This window comes from Caloenas nicobarica, chromosome 1 (genome assembly GCF_036013445.1).
Source record: "Caloenas nicobarica isolate bCalNic1 chromosome 1, bCalNic1.hap1, whole genome shotgun sequence".
Lineage (NCBI taxonomy): Eukaryota > Metazoa > Chordata > Aves > Columbiformes > Columbidae > Caloenas > Caloenas nicobarica.
In genome coordinates this window covers 83,490,641-83,501,012 of record NC_088245.1, presented here as the reverse complement: position 1 = coordinate 83,501,012, position 10,372 = coordinate 83,490,641, and the positions used below count along the sequence as shown (strand labels likewise).

Genomic DNA, 10,372 nt, shown 5'->3' with positions numbered 1-10,372 from the left:
AGCCAAGTAACAAGGCAGAACTTGATCACTGGCTTAAATGAGATGCATAAGGGTGGAGAAGAGAGGAGAAAAAAAATGGACACCTTTTATCCCAGGCACAAAAATCTGATAAAGTGTACTTTCAATTGAATGTGCCAGATAGAGTCACAAAAAATCTGTGCTGGTTGAAACCACAGAGTGCTTCAAGCAACATCTGGAAGTTTAAACAGCTGGAAATTATGGCCTTTTGATATGGTAGAGGCCATTCACATCTGATTTACATTTGGACTTAGACTTTAAATACTTGCCTTTGCATGGATTCAGTTCCCCTTTGGTATAAAATAGAATAAGAGGAACTACTTGAATTTAAATAAGACCAAAACAAAAATGTAAACAAAAGCTAAAAACTACCCATAACTAAATCAATAGTAATATGGTTATTTTTTTAGTTTGATTTCCCAACACATAGACTCCCATTTCCCTAAGTACAGTACTGCACTTTGAGGGGGAAATGCTGAAATGCCACTGGACTAGATGATTATTTATTGATGAATTCTGCAGTTTCAGAGGGTCTGGAAAAGCAGCTGAACTTCAGCTCTGTTGAAATCTGTGTCTTGATGGCTAAACGCTCCAATAAAAAGACCTATATTTTGTGCGTACTTCTCTAAGAACATCAGCACTCATAGGTTTGACAAAAATAACAACAAGGAAGGACAGTTTGGAGTAAAAGCACACAATGCGCCAATCTGGTGAAAAATGTCAAACGAACTTTCTGGTAAAACACAGCAGCCTCTACGTATATTCAGTCCTTGAGAACACCAGTTGTCATGGTTGTTGACGGACTGAGGACTGAATCTTACTCTCCAACAGCTATTGAGCAGCTGGATGGCTGGAAATGATGTTTAGGCACTACTGAGTTGCAGGGGATTGGAGCCAGCCTTGCAGAAGCAGAACACACTCTCAGTGCCAATCCCCACAATCATCTAGTCCTTTGGAGTTTGCCTTCTTTTTTCTTTTTTTTTTCCTTCCCCCGTCCCCCCCCACCCACCCCGCCTCCCCCCACGTTAGCCAGAAGCAGTGTGGCTAAATACATCTCATAACAGGAAAAAAGTCTGACCCCATGTTACTCAAAAAAGTGGTGTGGTTTGCCTTTCCTATTTTTTTAATTGCAAAGCTTTGATCATTTTTAATTAAATGTGCTCTGCCTGCCTTGTCACTGCTCCAAGTGAATATGCTCTAAAATGCTTCTCTGGCTTAGCTGCTGATCTTTGTAAGCATCTTATTAATTGCCTGCTTGACATGGGTAGTGGAGCTTCGTCTCCGAGTCTTGCCCTGGACCATCTTTCGACGCCGTACCTCACGACAGAGCTCATAGAAGGCCTCCATAATGTTGCCCTCTCCTGTGCAAGCAGAGCACTCATAAAAAGCACATGCTAGTTCTGTGGCCAGCTTTTCACCTTCTTCTGTGCTGACCTGCCTGGAGTGATCCAAGTCTGCTTTGTTCCCCACCAGGATCAGAGTGACATTTTTGGGTTTTTTAACTTCATCCAGCAAGTTCTTTAGCGGCAGCACTTCCTCAAAGCTGCCTCTGTCCGTGATGTCGTAAACCAGCACGAAGCCTTCACCCCATCGCACATGTCCTTCTTTCTGAATAGCGTCCTCCTGTTTTGAAAAGACAGACACTAGCCTTAGGAATTCGATTTACGAAGAAGACACCAGGTCGCCAAATAGACATTGGTTTTTCAAAGCCATGTACATCTGCGTTACTTGATACTTCATGCACATCCCCTTTTTTATCACGATGCCTAAGAGATTTACTCTATCAAGGTGTCTTGGGCTGCCTGTGGGCAAGCTGGTAGCAGGCAATTGGAACAGGGTGTCTGCTGAATGATACACAGCACATGAACCACACAGGACTCTGCAGCCTGAGAATCCACCATGTTTTGAAAAGAAGGGAGACCTGGCTATGGCAAAACTGCTCTTTATTTTGGTGGGAATCATTGACTGAGGCTGTCAAACTTCATCACTTGAATGCAGAAATAGACTATGACTTCATGCATAGTAACAATGTGTTGTTGGGTTGGCCTTGAATCAAGGAATGAAAATAAAATCATTTTGATCCCCGCATAAACCCTGACTTTGTTCTTCCAGTATTCAAAAACTCTAAGCAGGGTCCCTTGCAGAAGGGTCTGGATCCAGCATGCTGGGTCCAGCAGCAAGCTGATGGTGGTGGAGGACGGGGAGCTCTGCTCAGAAGCAAATCTCTGTCCCCGGAAGTGGAGCACACCTGCCACCCACCACACTGCTGCCACCACCGCACTATCTGAGCCAAGATATGGGATAATAGTACATGTACCCACGCACCTGACCAGCTGTATCTAGTATCTCCATGGAAACCACTTCATCATCAATGGTAGCTTGGTGACGATATGTAGACTCTAAAATTAGAACACATTTTGTGAAATGTATTAAAAGAAGGTGTAGGGGTTTTTGTTTGTTTGGTTGGGTTTTTTGTATCTTCCTTACAGCTATCCCAGCACAAGACCTGATACGTGACGTACAGCTTCACTAAATTTTATTTCTTGGAGCTCTTCCAGCCATTCTGGAGCACACTCAAGTCCTCCTTTCTACAGTGGTCACTGTTTTACCTCTCCCCATATGTCACAACTCTTTCTCTCCCATGTCTTATACCTGCAAAGGGCTGTGACTTTGGATCCTGCACTCTTTGCCCAACAAAAGGACAGAGTTTCCTGTGGCAAAGAGCTCTGCAAGGCTGCAGCCCATTTTCCATACTTGCTCATAGGGAAGGCTGCCACCTATGAAACTCAAATACCACTACTCTCGAAGTATCCAGCTCAAAAGTCTGTCACTGCTAGGGTTGAAGTCTGACAAGTTCAAAATCAGTATGGTTTCAAATCAAGGAAACGAACCACTAAGCTGAGGCCTTATACTATGATAAAATTACAGAACAGTTAGCTATTTTAGGAATGTCTCTTTGAAACATGCTGAAATCATTATATTCCCCTCTTCTAACAAGGGCTCAAGCAGTGATTTCCCTGTGTACGATTTATAAGGATAACCACAGTGGGCATTCAGCATTCACACTATGCTACAGGATAAAAAGAGAACATATTTGCTGTGTCCTAGGTTCTGGAACCAAGCAACTAAAAAGAAAAGTAATGACAAAAGGGCTCGTTTTATCTTAATGAGCTGATAAGTTAAATTTGATAGCATTTGACCTAGAACTTGGAAAATTATCTGTGCTAACATTCAGATTTATTACTGTTGCCAGCTCACAGATGTCCTATATCTAAAGGCAAATGTCTATGCTGTAAAACTGTGGCCAGTGACTATGAATACTTTGCATTGTCAGAGACACAGTTCTTTTATTTGGTGCAAATCTCTTCTATAGGAATGAAGGATATATTTAAGAAAACACATTTTTTGAATTTGAACTTCTGAAAGGACTCATCTGGTGAATGCCATTTTTTGTTACCTACTTAGGAATGTCACCTCTTCATAGTGATGAATGTTTCAATGCTGTCAGTGCTGTAAGCATTCTCTTCCCAAACCAAAAATATCAGTTCCCTCCTGTGCCACCTTAATTGCTTTAAGTAGCCCAGCTGCCTCTAATAGGGACAAATGGTCAACCTAATTAGGCAGATGGCAAGTAATCTTGCTGTAGGGTTTCAGGCAATGAAGATTAGGTTTTTTAAAGGCTGTAAATACCCCTTCTGTTTAGTATTGCAAGGCTGTTGAAGGAGTTGGAGTTGAACCTCTGTGATCCTGAGGCTATATCTATACATCAGAGTAAGATTTATCTAAGTCTTTCAGTGGTATGCCTTATCTGTCCCTTTGGCACACCCTCCTAGCTGCAGCAATTCCCCCAGGAGAAGGCAGGGGCTCTAGTTTGCCGTGAAGCTGCAGTGATACCCCTTCAACCAGTTATTTCAACAGCTAAAATGTTCAGTGCTAGGCTGAGACTCCCTGAGGCTCCATGTCCAAGGTCATTTAGGAACTTGTACTTTGTTTCTTTTGGGGAAGAAGAGGTGGCTCTCTAGGTGAGTAATGTGACATAAGTTCTTCCTTGTTTAGGCATTGGAATGCTTAAATGCCCTCAACTGTTTGGCCCTGCTTCACAAGTAGCTGCTGAGAACTGGTTGACACAACTTGAGAAAGTGCTCACCCTACCATGTTTACAGCTTATCTGTGAAATGTCCTTCTTAAGAGGCAGAGTGCAGCAGTCCATACAGCTTTTCCCTGTGAAATGGGAGAATAAATCTCAAGGAGTAGACTTCTGCTTGTTGCATGGATATGATGTTCAGTTACACCTTGACCACATCGTAGCCTTGTGCTGTGCTTTTTGTGACACAGTTAATAAAGTTTTGGCCTATAAGACTTAGCTGGTCATTTATTAAACCTATTTGTCCAGGACTGTCCTGATCTATTGAATATATCTGTTCCAAAAGATTCTATATTCTAAAGAAAAACTATTTTCTGAGAAGTAATTGCTAGATCTTGGTTTATATTTGCAATGATGTAAAAAACTGTTTTCAGTACATGTTTATTTTGAACAGGCAATATATATTGGGCCTATGTCACAACTCTGGAATGAAATATTTGCATTGTAAGGGTTTATTGGTTTTAGGAAAACACTTGTAGGTAAATCAGCTGAGATAGAGCAATGAAAGGAAAACACTTGTAGGTAAATCAGCTGAGATGGAGCAATGACATAAACCATTCAACATGTAAATTTAAGTAACAGACTGGTCTCTCTTGTTTGCATTTAAGTACAGAGGGACCCAAACTCAGAATTTTAGTTCATTTTTGTCAAGAAAGGTTAATAAAACAAACATATAAAATATAAAAATGCTCTAAGAAACTTGGGTCTCATGGTGGCTTTCAGCCAGTTGGATCTGTGAACTGAAAGAGATCTAGAGAAAGAGCTTTTGTGTAATAATTATAGCTGAATTTCCAGACCAAAAACCTACAGCTAATAGGCATGAACTTCTAAGCTGTGTTTTATAGCAATGCAGCAGTATTTTTAAAAGACTAAAATTTCCCATAATTATCTCTGATTACATAATAAGTTCCTTTTTTTTTTTCTTAAATAAACTCCTTGCTCATTTAGACTCCTGTAAGCTTTGACATCTATCAGGATGGCACCTGTCTCTACCACATTTGAGAACAGTGACTTTGACAGCCCATTTGTAAAACAATTTACGTCCATTACTAACCCTGGTGCTGTTTGATATGTTCTCCAGAGACTTCCTTCAGCCCGCCTTTGTGAATCTGTCTCCCTCTGCATTTCCTTGCTGCTTCAGGAACATTTCAGCTTTTAGAAAGCCTCTGTAAGTTGAATGTACCTTCCTGACTTGGAAAGTCTCCCCTGCCTTCTTCCTTCCCCTGCCCCAGCTCTTCTCAAAACTCAGCTGAATGTATTTTTCTTGCTTGCATCTTGTTGTTACTTACTCCATCAATTATTTACCTCACAAGAGGGTTTTTATTCTGCAACCATCTGTGGTTTTACAGTAAGCACAGTACTGTCCTTGTGTATTTAGAACATATTTCTAATGCTGATGCAGTGTATCCCCACATGTCTCTCTGTTAACTGATATTACAGACCCCAAAATAAGCATAGTTATTTATCAGTAATACCATCAAATGATATGCCATGCATTGTTATTGCAATCATTATTATCACATGTAAAGGAAGAAAAAATATTCAAAAGAAAGTTACTGAAAAGAAACTATTGTGACTCTGGCACCTCTGATAATTGGACTCTTCAATGTCGTGTTTCTGTGTGAGTAACCCCAAGACTCTGGAAATACAGAAGGAAAAGTTCCAGGAGGTCGTACGGTACCTGTGACATGCTTTATATGTATGACTACTGCATTACACGAACATTATTGTCAAGCTACAAATTTAAACCAAAATGTGTATGAAAGAAGGTGGTATTTGTTTGCAGTGATATTTAATTAAACTCCAGGGACTCTAGCCTGCTCCACATGCAGTCGGCTGTTGTGAACGCTGCTTTTGAAATTGATATGGTGAAGTTCAATGGAGTTTATTTTCTTACTTCATTTTTGGCTCTTGTGTCTGCCTTCTACAAGACTATATTTGCTCTAATCAGAATTGTGATTGCAGTACAGCAGGTATTCCCAAACTAGTCAGATTAAAGCTGAGCATTAAAAAGTCATGTGGGAGGCACTGCAGGCAGTGAGTGTGTCTCAGCTTGCTGAGCTGCTTTTAGTTGCCATTTTCAGGCCAAGGCAAAGCTCTCAAATATTTCTGTCCTGTATAAATCCAGGTTGAGCAGAGGGCAGAGACCCTATTAATGCTGCTAAGGAGGCACAAGGCAGAAGAGCCAGTGTACGCTCTAGGTAGTCTGCAGGCATGTGCCTCTGCACAAGTCAAGCTGTGGGGCTGTCCCTGGTCCATGCAGACAAGCAAATTCCATTAGTAGGTGATCTTAGATTAAGCTCCAGGTGCTGTGAGGACTCATGGGGCCATGGGAGGCTCTGTGAAGCACAGGGACACATGCAAAAAAACCCCAGCGACTGCAGTATGAAGTATGGAGAACAAATTCAGAAGAAATGAGGCTTCATTAGGTCTGCTTCTTAGTGAGCAGTTTGGGATTTATCACGTTTTTGTATTTTTAATAAAGTGGGAAGGAAAATAGATGGCTAGTGCACGCATAACTCCACTAGACTATGAAGTTCTCATCTTGCCATGAAAGGATCTGTTGCATCCCCAAAATTTGCTTTTTAGGTAGAACGCATGGGAGATATAAATCTCGAGAAAAGCTTTTTTTTCTTGATGTGTTGGTGTTTTCAATAAATAACATTTTGACCTCCAAACAGAAATCCAAGAATACAGTTCTCTTGAAGATACCTCTAAAAATAATGGGAAGTATGTCTATTTGTTGACTTCTGCTGCATATGATTTTTCTCCTCCTTGCGAACACTGGGTGTCTTTCGAGGAGAAGGGGAGTGGTGTTACATTTCCTTTCCTATTGGTTCTGTCCTCATCCAGCTTGTACTGAGATAGGCAGAGAAAATGTGTACAGATACCTGGGAACTGGATGAGTTAAGGCATGCTAAAACAATTGATAAAAACAAAACCAACAAAGCTGAAGCAGTGGTAACTAGCAGGGGGAAAGCTTCAAGGCTTTAACTGTGTGGGGTTGTTGCTGTTTTTTAATTTTCTGATTTAAACTTTCCCATCAATGCTGAGCAAAGGCATTAGTTCCTGGTGGGAATTATGCCCATGACAAGTTTAATTCTAAATAAACCATTTTCCACCACGCTTTTTTGTTTGATTGTGGCAAGAAGTCTTCATTAGCAAAGCTGCGAGTTTCACCTTATTTCTGCCAATATAAATGAAAACTACCCAGCGAGACTTTTGTCACACCTAAAACAAGCAAAGCAAAAGTCTGGTCTCCTGAAGGTGCAAAAACAAACACTGGAAACTTCTGCTCATTCAGAGAACATTTCAGAATATGATGAGCAAGAAAACCAGGGGCAAAATCTTTTGCAGCTGTAGCTACAGCAAGAACAGCCAGTGCCATTCCTGATATTTGCTGTCTGTTGAGCTACCGTAAAAAGGCAATCTTTTCATTATTGGCATCAGGAACATCTTTATCTTGAGACTTGTATGAAAGAAAACCGACCACATTTTCAGATAACTGCTTCCCATGTTATTTTAAGAATCTTCCTCTGCTGCTCTCAATTACAATTTCATCATTTCGAGTCTTTCTTGAGCGTTTTAGAAGCCAGTGTTGGGGGATTAAGGTGCTCTAGGCCATACCATTCCATTTCCTTACAAACACCTCAGAGAAATTGGGAATGTTTTCACGGCTTATTGCCATAATACATTCCATGTAAAATCCTACTACTGAGGAGTATAGTAAAAATGATATAACATATTAAGTGTATATCAAGTTAAGGTTTCTACTGTTTTGAGGTGGGGAAAAATAAAAGCCCAGGCAGACACTTAATGAAGCACAATCTCAGCTATTGAGGACTGAATCTATTAAGCCCTGAGGCAGAAGCAATGAGTAATTTTGTTAATAAAAATTTAGGATGTTAATAGCTAGACTCTGGCTTGAAAATAAGGCTGTTTTCCAGCAATTTATTAAGTGTCTACACATTTGTCATGGTACTCCCTGAAAACAGGTTGGCAGCCATTCCTCCTAGCCCCAAATGGTCGGTTACCATTACATCTCACTTTGGCTGAAAGCCCGTGCTGGACCACATATGCCAGTCCTAGCTCGTGCTCGGATAAGCTGAAGTTGTCAACATGGGTGTTCAGATGAAATACACAAAGTTGTGGGAGATGATGGCAGAACTCTCTCCTCTTTTGCTTGCTATGGAAAATGGTTATTTCTAATCATGAGCATGTGGATGATCTGGTCTGTAGCGCTATGCAGACTGCAGTGACCTGTTGTGCAGCAGGAGGAAGAGAGGGCTAGGAGGGGAGGCTTCCTCAGGCTGTTCTCCTCCTGGGGCTGCTGGTCTGTCAACCTCTACACCCTCGGGCTGAAGGGACCATCAGTTAATGATTTATTAACACTTATTTTAGTATGGGGCCATTTGTTAAAAGTTCTGTTTGCTGTCTGGGCAGCTTCTCTCTCAACTGTGCTGCTGGGAATTAGTATTTTTACAGTAGAGGCAGGCAGTAAACCTGCAGGAGTGCTAAGACAAACTTGCCGAGTGAACCACAAGTGAAGAAAATTAGAAATCTACAATATACAAAGATGTGTTTCTTCTTGTGATCTTCAGCAGTGAAAGCGAACCTGGGGACAGCTGAGTGAACCAGAGAGCAAAGGTGGTCCTTGAGAACTGTATTTGGTTCTGAGGATCTGAGCTCTTTTTCATGGCTGCATTGGCACGAAGTTGGCCTAGAAAGATAGTTCTTGTATCCTTTCTTGCTAGAGTAAATTATTTTTAGTGAGGTCTTGACTTGCACAGCTACGCTGTTTCTGGTTCTCAACCATTTTGATAGAGGCTAGTTTGGATATGTTCCTACTCTGCTCTGTTGTTTATGTTGTTTGTACCAATCTGTATGTCTCAGGTTCAGAAAAGAGACTAGGGCTAGCAATATTTGCTAGGGTTGTAATGTTAATTGCATTATGTATGCTATCTGCAAACTTCCCTTGTGGGCCCTTAATGACACCGTTTTGCTAAAAGTAGCCCCAGTTACAGATGTGGTTATACAGGCAAAACTACACTTGTAATGTAAAAATAATCTTCCTTGCAACAAGCTTTCCAATGGGAAAAGCCTTCTTGCCAATGTAAACAGTATCTCCACAAAGTGATTTCTGCTGTTCTTGCCACAGCAGTGAAATTTAAGCTGGTCTAAAGGAGACAAAGTTCTCTGCTCTCAGATAATTCAGGGCACTAACAGACGTATCTCTCTCAAATACTTATCTAGTGTAGCTTTCCACAGTCCTTTGGCTGTTTCATGTCATGTTGCACAAGAACAGTGCTTTCATGTGTCTTTCGTAAGTTAATGGGACAGCCATTTACACCATCTTATCTCCTATCATTGCTGCTTTACTAATACCTACACATTTTACTCATGGTGTCTTATGGGCTGAATGTATGTTCAATTAGGCAGCAGTTTATGGAAACAGCAGCTCAGATTTTTTTTCCCCTCCAGCTGAAAAAGAGTGAACAAAAACCTGAGTGACTTACAGAAATTGTAACATAGTTGGACTAAATACTCTTTAAAAACGACACTATTAAATCTAGTGGTCCTTGCAAAATTATAGTTTTTCTTAAGACTCATGTTTCTTTATGGTTACCTCTGCTTCTTCAAAGTAATGAATAGTCTTTTATCTATTCCATTCAAATTAAATAAACTCCTATTCTTTCTATCTCTCTTTGCCTCCACAGATGGGCCAATCTGTCATCCACTGTTCTGCCAGTTATCTGCTCAGAGACAGTTTTCCTTTCAGAGGATTAGCAAAGTTGTATGAAATATGTGAACAGCTAGAGAAAGACATCTAGGGGCAGTGTGAGAAAGCCAACTGACTTTTAGAAAGGTCAGCAAAAGTGTTAACTCCTTGGTTGCTGTTATTCGTATAAGTAGACCTTTGTTTAAAATTCAGTCTTTGAAGGAAAGCTTGATGTTTCTGTACACCTTTGGTATGAGTGTTTTGACTTCGTAAGTATCAGTTACTTAAAGGATTTAAAACTCTTCTATGAGACGAAGGATTTTAGAAGTTTGAAGCAGAGGCAGAGAGATTGCAGGCAACAAATCAGTGACAGAACCAAGAAAAGATCTGAGGAACCTGTCTCCTGCACTTTCTTGGGGCTTTATTTGTTTGGTTTTCTTCCCTGTACAGCAAAAAAGGGCATTTTAGGTTCCTGCACCTCAAAGCACCTG

At 40.8% G+C, this 10,372-nt stretch overlaps 1 protein-coding gene across 1 annotated transcript in view; it reads right to left on the bottom strand.

Annotated features, from left to right (window-relative positions):
- Positions 1-1,049: 1,049 nt before the first annotated feature.
- Positions 1,050-10,372, bottom strand: part of RERG (RAS like estrogen regulated growth inhibitor) — a 106,962-nt gene continuing 97,639 nt past the window's right edge. The window contains exons 4-5 of the mRNA XM_065656732.1: positions 2,344-2,417; positions 1,050-1,641 (exon numbers count right to left, since the gene is read on the bottom strand). Coding sequence (XP_065512804.1) covers positions 1,234-1,641; positions 2,344-2,417 — 482 coding nt within the window. The 3' untranslated portion in view covers positions 1,050-1,233. The remainder of the gene's footprint in view (positions 1,642-2,343; positions 2,418-10,372) is intronic.